The 17,508-nt window shown below is 34.1% G+C and overlaps 1 protein-coding gene across 3 annotated transcripts in view; it reads left to right on the forward strand.

Moving 5' to 3' along the window:
• The window catches only part of VPS13B (vacuolar protein sorting 13 homolog B), a 415,483-nt gene that overhangs the window by 203,609 nt on the left and 194,366 nt on the right, over window positions 1-17,508 (forward strand). For all 3 annotated transcript variants that reach the window (XM_042868778.1, XM_042868780.1, XM_042868779.1), the window contains exons 22-24: window positions 1,847-1,974; window positions 9,160-9,394; window positions 16,828-17,048. In XM_042868778.1, the coding sequence (XP_042724712.1) occupies window positions 1,847-1,974; window positions 9,160-9,394; window positions 16,828-17,048 (584 nt within the window). The remainder of the gene's footprint in view (window positions 1-1,846; window positions 1,975-9,159; window positions 9,395-16,827; window positions 17,049-17,508) is intronic.

Below are 17,508 nucleotides of genomic sequence, written 5' to 3' on the forward strand. Positions count from 1 at the left end.
ACTTGAGGAATTCCTCCCTCTGATATTTTCAAAGACTCAGAGTGACTTTACATAATGTCCTCCCCTTTACCCACCCCTGTTTTGAGTTCTCTGTTCCACTCTGTTGTTTTAATCTTTCTTCTTACTCAAGCTGTTCCTGATTCTTACCTTGTATTATGTGCAGCATAGGGCCTGCCTACACAAAGAATGTGTTGTGAATTCAGCTCTGCCATACCAAGAATTTTAAAAGGCAGTGCCTGTTCCTCACCAAATGTCTTAATTTTAACATGATATGTTTGTAGTATGGATTGAATGCTCACTACATGGCGTAAAAGTCAAAAAAAGAAAAGATTATAGTTACTTCATGGTGCTTTTCCATATGGAAAATTTACTTTTTGTCTTTCCAGCACAACTGACAGCAAACAATCCTGAAATGTCATGCTTTCTGCATTCTAATGATCCAGTTTTAACTGTCTAGAATTGTAACAGATGCATTTTTGCAGCCAGAAAGATCTGGCTCAGATTCTCACTCTTTTACCATCTTAGAATCGTTTGAATCCTCCTTGGTTTAATATCATGCTTCTCTTTCCTTTCAGATCATTCAAATATTAATTGTTGAAGGATTGTGTCTAGAATATTAATCAACTCTGATCATTTTTAGCCTTGATTAAAAAAATATCAAAATTATTCCTTAAGTGGCACAAACTTTGCACACTATTAGAAGAAATTCACCTTTCAGCTATTTCATTTTTAATTCTTTGGATGTTTACTTGCATGTTCAGAACTGAATGAAGACCAGTGACACATATAAAGGGGCACAGAATTTTGCCCACCTAAGTTGTACTGATAGCATAATTCCATTTTGAGAGTTTTTCTGTAGTTGTGCTGCAGATTTCTCCTGTCTGTATAATTTGGAAACATAAATAGTCACACTTGTGGAGATTTTAATTTTGCAGTTTTGTCAGCTCAACAAGATGTACACCGATACTGGAAATATTGAGGAGGCTGGCAATAATTTGATGCATATCCCAAAACCTACAAGGAGGAGAACATATCTTGTAAGAGATCACGGGAGGAACTGTGTACTCCTTAAGCATTTTTAATGATTCTGAAATTACTACTTGATCCATTCCTTTTTTGTGTCGCTATTTTGCTTACATTCAATTTAATGCTAGTACTATCTAAAATCTTTTTATATTCATGTTACTGAAAGCCTACAGATTTAAGGAAGCTTACCGCTTTACTAGAAATCATTGAATTTAGCTGAAATATTTCCTGAAATATTTCAGTTACTTCTGTACCTCTTAAATTTGACAAAATTGTTCCATTTTCAGTTTTTTTTTAATGCATACTTGCAGTTTATGCTAAGCAATTTATTTATTTATTTATTTATTTAAATAGAAAACTACTTAATGGCTGTAATGTAATATGGACTTCATTTCTTACAACTTTGAAAAGCTAAAACCTTTTCCAGATTACCCTGGCAGCAATGTATGTGAAAACATATATTTGCTGCTATTCCGTCGCCAAATAGGTTATCGCACTTTGGAAACTGACTTAATTTGCTTAGGTTATGCTTTCTTCATAATATTTACTTAACAATTTGTGTTAAGAAATTAAGAATTTCTCCAAGTGCTTTTGACACATTGCATTTCTCAACAGGCTTAACTGATGCAGTTGTACTGCCAAGTTTGAAACTAGCAATAGAAACTTCTGCTATGCACTCTGTTATCTCAGAGATGGTGAGATAGTGAGTTTTGTAGTGAGATGAGGTCTCTTCTAGAATTTAAAATAAGTAATCTTTTTCCGTGCTGCCCCTGTTACGTTATATATTATTGATACAGCTGAATTTTGTTGTTTGCATTAGAATCTCGCCCTCTATCACTTCCTGTGAAAACCATGCTGAACTCATCTGAAGGCTGCAGAAGTCCTGAAGAAAGAATGAAAGAATTTATTGGAATAGTATGGAATGCAGTTAAGCGCCTTACACTTCAGGTAAGATGAAAAGGAAGTGAGAAAAACTATGTCTTTCCAAACTTTATGATATTTTTTATGTATCCTAGTGCTTTTTATGAAGGGTGTTTAAAGGAGCTCTAAGGTTTTATTGTTTTATTTCAGTAGTTTCAAAGTCCTAGAGGCTGAAAAATAAAGTAGAGAGTTTTGGTAAATTAAGCTAAGAATTCTTTCATTTTCAATTATTAGTTTTCAAAATACTTTTCTATATTTAAGGGGTAGATCATTTTAAGAGTTACATCAAGGGAAAAATGCTTGGCATACTTCTCTATTATAAAAGTAGTTAGCTACCTTTTTATTGATAGTTAGATTTGCTGAATATCAACCTTGCTAAACATAATTGAACAAAAAGTGTATGATGCATAATTTTTGAGTGGTTGTGTGATACGAAACAGTGTTCTGCTGTGATGGGTCGGATGCTTATGCATGTGCCTTTTTATCGAGAACAATCAGATGATCAGTCAGATTAAAATATTTAATCCTACACTGTTTTAGATTGTGATCTGAGATCAGTAAAAGCAGGGATTTCATGTATCCAAATATATGCATGCTATGCACAAAAAAGGCAATGTTAGAAATCCATTGTTTTGATTACATATCTAAAGCTAGATGATTTAGAAGTGCTATCATATGTCAAGTGTGTGCTTGGAAATTACACTAATTTAGAATTATTTTGAACAGTATGTTCAATGAGAGTAGTATTTTATGGTCCACCTATGATGTTTCATCCTTTAGAACACCGACGTGTAGTAGCAGAACTATTTCCATATTAAAGTAAAATAAAATAAAATTTATTGGCAGAAATGAATGCTTTTTTTCCCTCTTCCCTACCAAGAAAAATATTTATATACAGCCTTCTGCTCCCAGAATGTTCTCTTTTGGTGCTTTCACTTGCCGAAGATAATTGAGGATCAAAATATATGAAAGATTGGAAATTTAATATATCCTGAGCAAAACCATCAGATTTGTGACTTAACTGCATAGTAAAGCTGAGGGGACACTTAAGGAGACAACTTAACTTTGCTTTCAGATAGCTATTTCATCATTGTTTCATGAGTATTTTGTTTGTTTTCCATTCTTTCTTAATGTCATCGTGCTGCAGATGAGAATGACTAAATAAGAAGAGTCGGGGGAGATCGTTTCTAAGTTGTTTGAAGGAAACAGAGTGTTTTTGTAATGTCTGTGTGATACCTAACGCAATGAAACTCATTATGTAAACCATACCTATGGTGTAAGTCATAAAAATAATAATTAGGATGATGGTGAAGAACTGAATCCTTTTGAAACAGCAAAAGATGAATCAGGACAAAGATATTGTATGTTTCTTCTGCTCATATTTTTCATTGCTGGCTTTGTTGCATGAGCCACTAACAAAGTGAATTTGGTTTGAAGAATGGGTCACTTACTCAACAGTTAATAAGTTTGTATTACTAAGAAAAAATAAGTTTGTGTTCAAACTAGGGCTTTTCTGTGGGGATGAAAATTGGTGGATGAAAAGTGCTAGGCATGTGTTTTCTCAAAGAGTAATTTGTAAATATATCTTTACTATTACATAACACGAGTGATCTAGAGCTACTGGTGGTATAATCTTTTTTCTTTTGTTTTTTGTTTTTTTCCTATTAGGTACTAATTTTCTATATTATTGATTATTTATTATTTATTTAGTTTAGGTACTATACTTCTAGATTTATTTAGCTTATACAGGTGAGTTTTATTTTGCTGTGGGTTTTTTGGTATGGTATTTTGATGCTTTCAATTTTCAGCATTATGTGTATGCAGCCATATTTTTAATTTTTATCAGTGATGAAATTCCTGTGAAATCACACAGCGGTTTACACACTTTTGATATGTTTCATCCCAGTGCTTCAGCCGTACTTGGTAAAGCAGATGCCAGTCTCTTGGCAGAGGACAGTGTGTGTTACCAGAAGAAGTAGCTGCAAACTCCAAGGCATTGTGCAGTCGCCAAGAATGTTTCCAAACAGATGTGTGGTAGCCTTTCTTAGTGAAATGCCATTGATTGGTACATGTGCTTACTGTCCTTGTTAGTGCTTAGCAGTCTGTCTAGCCATTTTCTTTGGATATGTTTTTCAAGACGTAAATACATATGCACAGTTCTTTCTTTCAATATTAACCACAGTGGGAAAGCTGAATCTGTGAAAAGCGATGTGTGGATAACAAGATCAGGGTTGACCATTTTTCAGTTTAAGTATAGTATAATACATTTATACCTTTAATAAAATACGTGTTTAGATTTTTTGTGGATAGGAAAAAGCCACATTTCTGTAATATTTTTTTTTAGTTTAAATACTTGAGCACCTTTTTCTGAAGCTATTTTCATGTTCCTGGATCTTCTATTAACATGTTTGTAGAACAGCGAAGTCTACAGTTGTCATCAGATAAAGCAGAACTTCATAACTTAAAATCATCAAAGGATTATTCTTTTAGTGGAAGTTTGAGCAAGTAAAAGTGCTTGGAACCGTAATAACTGGAAAGTTTATTTTGGATCCAAAGCTGGTACTTGCTTAGCCCTAACTCTGGCTTGCTAATGATAGAATATTGCATGACGATTTTGTGCATTGGAGTTGTGGTAAGCTATTAGTATTTGAGTGAAAAGACTTTCGTACTTTACTGTAGAAAGTTGCTTTTATTATTTAGTTGTTGTAGGATTTTATATGCTGCCTTGAAGTCTTCTTGGCAGTTACACCGTGTAGGAGATTAATACTCACTTTTCACGTGTTCTTCAAACTAATAGTTGCTAGAATTGTGAAGCCGTATAAACACAATTATTTTTAATTGGTTGCAAATACTGGATTCCAGTGAGAAAAATGAAGGATCTGTATTAAAAGCAAATGAATTAATGACTAATCTTGTAATGAATGCCAGCTAAGTAAGAGTGTAATTATTGCATATAAAACGTAGCCAGCTATTCCACATGCCTTTAAATATCCCTGAAATTATTTGAAAAAAATGAGTCTGTTTCCTGAAATTATTGAAAATAATATTTTCTTTGAGGCACATAACTTATACAAATTTCAGTCAAAGTGAAACATTGGCTGTAATAACTCTAAGGATGAGATTTAGTAGAGCTCTTTGAACAGCATTCTTTTTATTCTTGGGTCCAGTAGAGACTTTGTGACTTATAACAATGGCAGCTATGACCAGTTTTATTCATATTAAGCAGTTAGGAGATGAGGTGATTTCTTAACATGGTTACTTACAAAGAACTGTCAAAAAAATAAAATTCTTCATTACTAAATAAAGGCTTATTTAAATGAACCTTGCTTAGGGAAAAAGCAGGAATACTTCATAGTGCTAAGACGGTGTTTCAAGAGGTCTAAGAAAATGTAGCGGATCCTTTTTATATTAATTTCTGTGTACAGGCAACCTGCTCATTCAGTTCTCGCAGTTATGTGCTCAACTTTACTTTTGCATCTTTTGTTTTTTGTTGTACTTGAAAACATGAAATTCTGACCTTTTTAAATTCTAGTGGACAGTGCTATCTGATTCAGCTCCAAATGGTCAAGTTGGGTTGGACAAATTTGTATGTTGGGGGCTAAGCATAACACCTACCTGAGATATGTAACAGTAGATCTTCACAGTTTTGGAAGTAATTATGAAGCTCCCTGAAAAAGACATCAGCCTTTATGACGAGAGAATATGATGGATGATGATTAGTGTGGAGAGGGGCCATTTTCGAGGAGACAGCTTTATGAGTGTCACCTAGTAGGTCATCTTCAACACCTCTAATTGGTTTAAATGGCTATAAAACATGGGTTGGGGAAATTAATCTCATTGTGTCGCCATCGTGAAAGGCTGCAGAGGTTCTTGCGTAAGCTTTCCCTCTTTGTTGTGCTTTTGCATAACTGTGGACTGTCACTTGTTCGGGTTGCTCTCTTCCATCTACTTCACAGCTATGAAAGCCTAATTCTTTTGCAGGGTATGTATTTCATAGTTCTCTCTATAGAGCAATGCTTTCTTCTTTTAAAATATGAACTAAAATAGTCAATTTATTCCAGTAACTAAATACTTTCCTTTTTATATAACCGAGATCTTTAAGTCATTATGCTTTTTGAGGTTTATGTATTAGTAAAAGCTTAGAGCAATATGCTTTGGTTAACATTTTGAAAGTAGAAGAGAAAATACTGCCTGCTTCATAGGTTTATCATTAGCGTACGTTACTTAGCGTGTGTAGGCCTTGACATAATAGAAATGAAAATAGAGGGTGATACTGTTTCAAGAATTTGTAATAATTCCTTCTCTTTAACACATGAATGTGTTCAGTATTGGCAAAAGAACACGTTGCTACCAAAACTGAAATAAGATCCTTGAAACAGAAAGGATGTTGCCATGGAAAAATGAAGTAACACTCAGCACAGCTGCGAAGCATTAATGAATAGGATATTTTTTTAAAAGATCATTTGTGTTTGGTGTGGCTTGGAGGGTCCCAACCAGATGGTTTCCATGAACAGGATCTGACCCCCAGCTTCAGGACTTCTTACTGGCAGATTACTTCATTTTCTTTCCCTTGGATTGTCAGATCCTTACATTAATGCAAGATTTACTGTTGCAGATTTATATTCCGCTACATAAATCAGTCACATTTTACATTAAATTCACAATTTTAGACACACAGTTTAACAGTTATTTAAAAAGTGTAAAAAGATTTATATGATAGCTTAAATATATGCTATTGATGTCGTTTACTTTTAAGATATTTAAACAACGTATATTTTAAAGCACTTTCTGATTGGTGAAGCAAGCTGTAGCACACGTTCTCTCTTTTTGTCCGATGTTTTATTCTACCCTTCCAGGTGCACTCTTCCATTCCTACAGTGGAACTTGTTATTAATCGGGTGTCCAGACTCTGTCAGACAAAAAAGAAAAACCACTGATGTTGGTAGTGATGTATAAGCAGAACCTGTCTTTGAGAAGTTCAGCAGGTGCAATTCAAATGCTCAGATTTGCACGTAATAGGCCCTTGAGCGTTCAAGTTGATAATTTCTTATATAGTTACAATAATTGCATGACTTGCCCTAAAATGTGGAATTTTGTCGCATATTCATCGTGCTGGCTTCTGAAATGCTGCAGTAATGTTTTGCAAATTACATTTATTCATATAAAATGAAGCATAAATATGCAAACTGTGTCTGTAAGTAAATCTGTAATATTACACATTGGCGCTTAATGCTATCATAGGCCATGAATTTTGGTATGGTTTACAACTCCCGTGCAATCATCTGAAAATGAATACCAAAATATCCATCTATGTATACGCAAATTTTCCTCAAGCATCTGAAAGGGGTGGAACTATTGTGATTTCACTTCAGTATTCTTGATGTAGTGAAGTACAATAAAACATAAATGGTCTGAAGAACTTGTCAACCAAGCTGTACTGAACTGCAAATAAGTGTAAAAACTCTGAGTACTGAGATCTCAAGAGTACTCTGTAAAATATCTCCTGTAGATCCTGCTGCCAGTAGTGTGATAAAGTATTGTTTCCCTCCAAGCTGATGGAATTTTTGAATTAATTTAACCACATGGTTTGTTTAGGCAGGCAGCATTTGATGTTGGTCATCATGAAAAAAAAAAAAAATATATATATATATATATGGGTGATCTATTATAAAATGTTTTCTCAGTAAGTGGACTGATAAAACAAAAATTATACTGATCATAACTTATTTAGTCATCTATTTATCATTATCCCACAATGGTTTGACCTGCAACAAATTACTAATAGACCAGAAAGTGATCTGATGTGTCACTGTAAAAATCTTTGCAAATTGACACGACTAATTTACCATTAAAAAAAAAAAAATCCAAATCTATTACATCTGTAAGAATACACTGTTGCTTTTCATCCGGTATAAATAAAGTATGCTCTGTAACCTTGGATCAATAAACTACTTATCAAAGATGTAATTAACTTCATTTTACAACTCAAACAGTTCTAAAATGAGAAACAAACACAGCCTTCATGTAGCAATGTATTTATTTTTGCAAAATTCTACTTATATTTTTCTGCAGTGAATTCTTGTCAGTTCGTGTAAGCAAAAGGGCACAAATATGCTGAAATAAAGATGAATATCTGTGTTCTCACAAGGCTGGCAAAGTACTTACGGTGCTGAAAATTTCAGTTCTATTACAAATCAGTATTGCAGTCTCAAAGGATTAATAGCCTTAAGGAAAGGTGGTATGGCGTACAAACCTTGGTTATCAGTTTTAAGCTATGGTGTCAAATTGGAGAGGTGTTACATAAGTTTACCACAAACAAATATTCTTTTATCACAATTACAAATAACATCTTCTATCCAATATTTTGTATGCTACACTTTTCCAAACTATTGTGAAGAAGTGAAGTGAATCGTAGTTTGTGCTTGCTTAACAAAGCATTCAATTGTGCAGGCTGTTAGGGCTATTTAATATCCAGGTGCAGAATACTGCTTCTACAAGCCAAGACTGTAACACTCTGCAGCTTATACTTCCTCAGAATTAACAAATCGTGATGAGCTCAGTTCTACATTTGTACTCGTTTAGTTGCTGGAAGATCAAAAAGAGATAACAGAATGGTCACAAATTTTTCAGAGTAACAGCATTGTTTGTAAATAAAGAACAGTAAGTTCATATGAAATCAAGTGTGCTACTTCTGATTGCACTTAGAAGCTGAACTTTATTCGTCTTTTTCTTTATACACCTATTTATTTTAAACTTAGTTTTATGCTAACTTTAATATATTTTCTAGTTTGCCTAATTAAACTTTTTGTACTTACTCCTTATTCTTGACTGCAAATTAGAAACAGAATTACCCACTCTTGCTAACAAAAGATGATGTACTGCCAGAAGAACGGGACTTTCTAGTTCAGTCATGCTTCCTGTCAAAAGAAAGATAGGTAGATTTAGTTTGCATGGCAACACATTTTTGATGAAATTACAGGCCAGGCTGACCCTTTTCTTTCCGCTTATTCCATAAACCAATGAGTAATTGTTAGTTTTAACATTATTACAAATACATAGTATTTTTAAACCTTTTGTATCATCTTTCCTCTTAATTCTACTTAGAATAAAGAGCATTTAAAATTATCTGTGATAGATGAGTAGGTTGAGATTTTGTACCAAAATGAATGATAATCTATTTCTGAGAAATCTTTCTTGACTTTGTTTTTTCAGCTTGAAGTGCAGTCGTGTTGTGTATTCCTTCCAAATGACAGCCTGCCTTCTCCAAGTACCATTGTATCAGGTGACATTCCTGGGACCGTCCGAAGCTGGTACCATGGGCAGGCCACTATGCCTGGCACACTTGTGGTCTGCTTGCCCCAGATAAAGATTATGAGTGCTGGCCACAAGCATATGGAACCACTGCAGGAGATCCCATTTGTTGTGCTGAGACCCATCCTTGAAGAAGGTAATGCAATAAATTAAAAACAAACAAACAAACAAACAAAAAAAAAACTTGTTAATTTTATCTTCATTTATTTTCAAAACTTGTAATGTGGTTTTTTTAGCAGTATGTTATATATTATCGATGGCTAGGAATACTAATGACACTCTTCACCTCATGAAGATTAAAAAAAAAAAAGTGAAATTCATTGGTGAGTTAACAGTCGACCTGTGGATATGCTTTGTGTGTCTGGTGAAGCAAGAAAAATATCAGAAAAGCAATTTTTACCTATGTTGGTTTTGCCATTCAGGTTATTGCATAGTCAGAAGCACTTGGTTTTTCACATGTTGGAGCAGTGCATTGTGAATTCCAGGACAGAATGGAGGAAGGTTGGGAAAAATATCTCCTACCGCTTTTATTGCGGGAAAAAAAGTGTCTTGAGTCTAATATTCAAACTGAGACAAGAAAAGAAATTCATACTTAAAGTAGTCTATCAGATTGATGAGACTTCATTGGTCATCGTGATAAACTTGTCATGTAGTGAGTTGTGTTTGTATGCACTGTAGCAAGGTTTTTGTAGAGAGTTAAGAAAAAAATTGAGAAGGTTATTTGAATATTTATGGATGGTTGCTCTTGTGCATAGTGTGAAGATGAGAATAAGTTTGATAATGCTTTTTTTGCAAAATTAGTATTTGATAGAGGTTTGCATTGTGTGCCTATGTGAGGGTTGAATCAACTTCTAATATTGTGCAATTGATTGAGAAATATGTGGGATGAGCTTTAAAGGACTTAGGAAGTAACAAGAAGATGGTTATGTTTAGTGTGGTTGTATAAGAAATTGAGTCCTTAGATTGATGTAAAGGCATATGGATTTGCAGTAGCATTCTGAAGGAACACTAATCTGAATCTTGTTCTCCTTATATTCATATAAAAAAATGTATATTAGAAATAGGTAAAACAAATATCCATAACAGTCTTGAGTCTTGGAATTTGGGTATATTTTAATGTCATCCATGATATCTAGCCTTAGAACCAAGTTTTAAAAAGTCATGAACGTATTATTGCACAGTTAATTCATTACTGTATTTATGTAATATATTTTTCTGAAAGAATAGTTGCTCTTGTGTATTTGTTAAAAGATGAAGAGAGGGAGATGCAGCAGTTACATTTTTGTGACAGCATTTTCTGGTAAAAATTACTGTTTTGTGCATGCATGTTGCAGAAACAGAAATTGTTATAAAGGATATGCTGTAAAAAATTGAGTCAGAAGCGTATGCAAGGTTTGCTCCACTTCTGCATCTGAAATTTGCTTGGATTTATAGGTGTTTTCCTCTTCCTTTTGTTCTTCCACTTACACTGGACTTTTCTCCTCCCTCCTATGTTTTATCTGAACTCAGCAACAGAAACAAAACTTCAGCTTTTGTAATTCCAAAATTCATATCAGAGGTGTGCAAAATGCTGCTAGCGGGGGAAAAAAAGAGAAAGAGAAGGGTAATATGTCTTTCTTCCTAATCACTTACTTTCAGTAGAAATGATCTAATTTGCTGATAATAGTGGCAGATAAAAGATAAAAATAAATTTAACCAAAGTCTTTTGTTTGTTTCAAGCTGATGATGTAATTTAAAACACTTACGAAAGTGAGAAGTCACTTGAATTTTGTCAAACTCAGATTTAAGGGAAAGATCCTAGTGAGAGAAAAGAATCTCCCTGGTTGGGATAAAGCTTATGGTAAGGAATTTATTTGTGTGTGGCTTTCTGCTCTGGGAATAATGCCAAACAGAAGTTCTCACAATCTTGATATTTTTGATTCCCTAATGGATCTGTTGACTTCTCCTGTGCCAGAACTCCCCCTTAAAGAGACTATTGCAAAGATTTGAAAAATCTCATAAGCCACTTTCTTTGTTTCTTGCAATGCAGAGCAAAACAATCTTTATGGACTTCCGTTGGGAAAGTCTTTAATTTCTATTCTGTCTTTGAACAGGACTTAAGGGATGTGGTAACATGTTTTAGCAATAACGCTACTTCTCTGAAATGGTATTTATTCAACCTTGCTTTTCTTGAATGATACTTTTGAATCATTTCTCTGTAAAGTAGATATGAAAGACTTGTTTGCAAGGATGCATTGTTAATTGTAAGGAAGCAGTGTGCTCACTCATTCATTCTTCTTTTCACATGAAAAACTAAAAGAAGAGGAAAAGGGAGCATAGTCATGCTGTCGTGGGGATATGACAGCCTACTCACAAAGACTTACTGACCTCGAGATGTCAACATATGGTAAAAATAGCTTTAAAAAAGTTCCACAATCAGGTCTTTCCATTTGTTTTCAGTCCTCAAGTAATTGTAGTTTGTAAAGATACTTAATAGATGAACATTATAGCAGTACTTTGATTTGGAAACCTAGCTTAGCTCAGTCATACGAAGTAGCATATGATTAGAAATGGATATAGCTATGTAAAGAATGAGATTTTCTGTGGCATTTTTGCTGAATAAATGTTACTTTATAAGTTCAACAAATTTTAATTTACATTAAGTATTACCCTTATAGTTCAAGTCAATGTGATGAGAAAATTTTTGTTCCAATTATTGTCTGTGAAGTAGTATCACTGAAGAAATTAAGATAGTTAGAAAGGAGAAATCGAGTAGTTAGAAACTTAGATTTAAGAGCAAGACTGAAGTATTTAGGAAAGTGATTGAAGTGGGCTGTAACATTCTGTGGATGTTGGTGTGCATCTAAGTTCATCTACTTACAGTTCTACGTATTTCGTAGGTCGCCTCTAAGTGGTCTTCTGAATTTTTTTGCTATCATATTTAAAATGTTCTGATAGAAAAGTTATTGAATACATGAAGGGAATATAAAGTTAGCTTTGCTGGTGGCACCGAGTTTCGGAGTAACAACGAGTACATTTTTTGCATCTGTGAAGTCTTCCTACATGTAGAAATTTTCATTTTAATTATTTTAATTTGGAATATTTTCCTGACTTCTACTCATGATTTTTAAACCAGTTAGTGTTTGTTGTTTTTTTCAGCCTGTTTCATTTTTGATGGTGCTTCATTAAAAAAAAAAAAAAAAAAAAAAAAAACACCCTATTATTTTATAATCCTTAACTGGCACATGTAAAATGTTCCCTTCAAGATTCAGATTGGTAGAATCTACTGAATCAGTCTTTGAGAAGAGAATGAATATTTAAAAAAAAAAAAAAAAAAAAAAAGTTGAATTTAGGTAAGATACAGTAAAAATAAAATATAGAAAAAAGATGTTCAAAATACCTGAAAATTGATCCTGCAATTGCTAGGTGTTGCATTAACATTGTCATATGGATAGCAGCATACTGATGGTTGTTGAAATCCCTGTATTTCAAATATTTAAATATGAGGGCAGTCCCTGAGAGATGGCTTTTGTTTCTGAAATATGAATTATATAACTTCACAGATGTTTTTAGCATATGTTTAAGCTCGGAATGTCGGCATCTTTTAGCATAGTAGAAAATTAGAACTTGTAATAGCAGTGTGTGAATTAATTTTAATGATGTTTATTGGTCATAAATTACCGCACTAAAATAGAAGCATAAAGATTTCAACATGAATAAAAAGGCAAGTAAATGTTAATAGTAGTATGTTGGCTGTTCTGAGAAAACTTGTCTTGCAGTAGATTAAAATAATGCTGTGCTTCAGTGTAAAGACTGGAAAATAATTTCTGCAAATTATAAGATTAATATATAATAAAGATATTTGGCCTGTGTTTAATAGTAAACTTTTTGACATTCAAATAATGCTATTTCAGTTTATACTCAATGTCAACATCTTAAACAAACAAACAAGTTATCTCTTATGGGTAATAACTTTCTAAAATTAGCTTTCACATTTTAGTGGTGTTCTTCAGTATCTGGATAGCAGTGAAGCTCTACTTAAACAACTTGTTAATACTGTCTTCATATGTGTGAGATCTCAAATAGCTGGGCTTAAGCTGGTGAAGCGTGTGTGTTTGTGCTTTCATTTGAAGTCTGTGGAACTACGTCTCATCTGCTGAAGTTAGCTCTGAGCTTGGTCAAAGCTCTCAGTGCTTTCAACTGTGTGCAACTAATATATGCAGTCATATAAATCTGCTCTCTTATTGCATGGCTGGGAGTAAGAAGAGTAAATACAATACTAAACTAAAAAGTGATGATTGCTATATCCTTTTGTTATTCAAACATTGCATGTTGCTTGCAAACGTAAGTGTATTAGAAATCCCTGTGAATACTTCATTGCGGATAAAGAAAGAGAGCTGGAGACAGAGGAATGAAGATACTTTCTAAAGATTCCAAAGGATACCTTTAGCGAGTATGTGAATAGACCCAGAACATATTTACTTTTGTGGTCTCTCTACTACCATTACTAACTTTAAACAAGCAATTTATCTTTTGTACAGCTGTCAACATTATATACACTGTGTTGTGTACAATTGCCACTTCTGCAATATGGTTTTTAAAATAAAGAGAAGTGTCATATAAAAGTGAGAGAAAACATATAATAAAATCATTAGTAGTTGAGTACAAGGGTTGCTCTGAAAGTAATGTCTCCTACTTTGTTATGTCAGCCCACGGTGTCAGAGGCAGATGTTGGTGGAATGGCAATAGAGTTGAACCTTCCCACCGATATTCTGTTACGTGTTGTTGCTGTGTGACAGATGGCAACAGAGGGGCAATCTGATGAAATGGTACCTGACATGAAGGCGTATGTGAAGCAAAGGTGTGCCGCTGAATTCCTCCATGCAGAAAAAAGTTGCACCTACTGACATTCATTGACACTTCCTGAATGTTATGGAATGTTTACCAAACAGTGGATGTGAGCACAGGTTGGCAGTGGGTGGTGCATTTCGGCAGCGGTGACAGTGACATGAGAGACAAGCTGTGTTCTGGATGGCCATGCACAACTGTCACATGACAAAATGAAGAGCATCTCCATCAGCTTATCAGCTAATGCTGGTGAATGTGTTGAAACACAGTGTTTTGTAGCTGAGATTTTTTTTCTATCAAACAGTGTTATTATGCCCTTTGGATCTATTTTAGTTTCCACAGAAATAAATAGGAGGCATTACTTTCAGAGTAACCTACATACATTTATGAATATTGTATCTCATGCATATCAAAAGACATGATGAGCATTACACCTAGCTAAGTAAGTACATTAAATAGTTGCCAGTGAAAATCCTTGCACATAGCAAAAACTTTATGTCATATATTGCAAAAGTAGTTCTCTTAGTAGAACAGGAGTCTTAAAGTAGCATTTATAAATTTGATATGTTATCAAAACAGTTGAAGTATGTTAGTGAACACCTTTTCAAGTTTTTCAAATCAGTTGTCATCTTTGGAGAAATTAAGAATAAGGATGTATTCAAGCTGTAGATGAAGAACTAACCAGAACCTTGAACTATGCTGGGAGTCTTTCATGTATATGTTCTTACTGTTAAGAACTGGGTGAGCTCTGGCTCCACTGAAGGTAATGTAAGTTTTACCTACAATTTTTCAGCCTAAATGAATCACAGCAATTAGATGGCAAAACAGTAGTTTACATGGAAAGGAAGATTAGACAGGCAGAGAAAACATCTACGAAGTGCAGCACTGGCTCTTCATTCCTACTAAGAAATGAGCTTTGAAGTAAAACCTCTGAACAGTGTTGCTCTTAACGTTTAACACTTTAAATTGCTAAAGTAGTTTCATAAAAGCAACCTACAAAATGAATCCATGTAAGTAACTATCATTTCTTTTTAACAGATAAACAAACTCAAGTAGAACCACAAAACAAGTATTTTATCAGAGGAACAGCTCTAGTATTATAGAATGTCACACTGCGTATGGAACTGAGAAAGATAATTGATGAAAATAAGGGGGGATTTTATAGGTGTAAATATGTTGTATTTGCTATAGTGTTTGTTCATCATAATGTGTTTTATGTACATCTGATAAAATTTGCTTTGTGTTTTTCTTTTAAGGTAGACACTGTATACTGTGTGAAATAGTTAACATCTCTCTTTGGAGATCCTTTTTAATCCATGAGATATAGCCAATGTGACGTGACCACTGTAATGGTCACAAAGAAATACAAAGGTTATGTGTCATAGTCAGAAACATGTCATTAGAGTTGCCTTTGCATTTGAATTTTTTTCTATTGCAATTAATATTTTGTAATTCTTGGCTGACGGAATTTGGAAAAAATACAGATTACTAGCTACTTTTAAATTTATAATCTGAAACATTTCCAAAATGTTTTCAAGTTCCTTTGGCTAAACTGAATTCTTCAGTATGTCATAGCTTCCAAATAAACTACTGAAGTTTTCAGTTTTCTTAGGATGAGATACACAGATGAGATGCTTAGATATTCCAATTTATTTATTATTCTGTGACAACCAGTGTAAATGTGCATTTATATACAATCTCTTGTTCTGATTTTCAAAACTGACTTCCTATTGAAGGTTCACAAGCTGGGTATCAACTCTCATTCAAGTGGGGTCAAAAGAGCCCAAATTCCTCAGCAGAAAGTCTGATGACTGGAAAGTTTATGTAGAGGAAAAAAAAATCTAAAATAATTGTTATGCTCGTATTTCTAAATAGCAAAAGCCTGTATCCGTGGTTTCATGTGAAATGAGAATTAACCACATCTTTTGTTGCCTCGTGGCCTAGGTAGTCTCACACACACACACAGAATTGTAGGGGTTGGAAGGGACCTCCAGAGATCATCGAGTCCAACCCCTAACCTAACCCTAAATGCTGTAGAAGATACAGCATCAAAGGCTTTACTAAAGCCTGTGCAGACACTGTCCTCCTGATTTCCTTTGCATCTAATGCAAATTAGAAATTGTCACCCCAAAGGTATTACTGAAAGCTGAAGGCAGCAGTGATTATAACAACTAGGTTCATCTGTTACTGCTTTGTTTTCCCAGCCATACTGGGTTAATCTAGTCAGTGCTGGACAGACGTGATCCAAGTCTCATGTGCTGAGCTGTGCACTGGGATATTCTTTGGTTAGCACAACCCTATGGCACCTCTCTGTTGAGATGCGAGCTGTGAATTTTCAGAAGAAAAGCATGTATAAGCTGAAGAATAATGTAAGGAACTGCTTCTGCTTCCCCATATACTGAAATAAGTGAAGAGTGGTTTTAGAAAGCTCCCGAGTTTAAGGAAAAATAAAACAGTGTACATTCTTTAAGGACTGTTGAACATTCTTGTTCACAGGTTGCAGTTAAAACCCACACTATTTAATTTTCAAACAGTTATATAGCTCCTGTTAGACTTTAAGGTGTGGAATGGAATTAGTGGTTGAATTGTGCTTTTGATGGTTCAGGGCTAATTTGATGTTCTTTGACAGCAATTGCTGACTTCTAAGTAGGTTAACGATAAGGCCTTTACCGAGTTTTAAGAGAAGTTTTCTATTATTTATGATGACAATTTTAACTGTTTTCCCTTCTTTGTCATCATTAGGTGATGCTTTTCCATGGACCATAAGTCTGCATCATTTCAGTATGTATACTCTTCTTGGACAACAGATGACTCTTAATTTAGTGGAACCAATGGGCTGTACTTCTACTTTAGCTGTTACATCACAGAAACTGCTTGCTTCGGGGCCAGAATCCAGGCACTCATTTGTCGTCTGCCTTCACGTTGACCTGGAGTCCCTTGAAATAAAATGCTCAAACCCCCAGGTTGGTACATTTAATTGATTTATGAAGAGAAATTTAAAATAACTTGATTTAAGTACAATTCTTCTGCGCTTTCAGGAAGAGATTCTCTCTCTTTTTTTTTTTTTTTTTAAACTATGCCATCAAATCAAGGTGCTTAGATTAAGATTTGCTTTGAAGCTCTCTCAAGTTTTGTTTTAATTCAAACTCTTCCCAAAATGTAATAGCTACAGTATAAATGCATCTTTTGGCTGATGGAATTAAATGAATTGCAGATGTACCATTAAATGCTACAGTGCTTTTTTGCTGTCACTGTGGATTCTTATATTGAAATGGTTTAATGTAATTTTTTTCATCATATTCTCATGGAGAGAGCACTTCTTTGAACATAAAATGTTCTTAGGGAAGCAATTTTTTCCTTTGGTATGGAAAAAATATGAACGTGTGAAAATAAGTTTAGACCTGATATGCTTATTAGAAGAGA

Source organism: Lagopus leucura, unplaced genomic scaffold (assembly GCF_019238085.1).
Source record: "Lagopus leucura isolate 7727_CA_CO unplaced genomic scaffold, USGS_WTPT01 Super-Scaffold_100002, whole genome shotgun sequence".
NCBI lineage: Eukaryota > Metazoa > Chordata > Aves > Galliformes > Phasianidae > Lagopus > Lagopus leucura.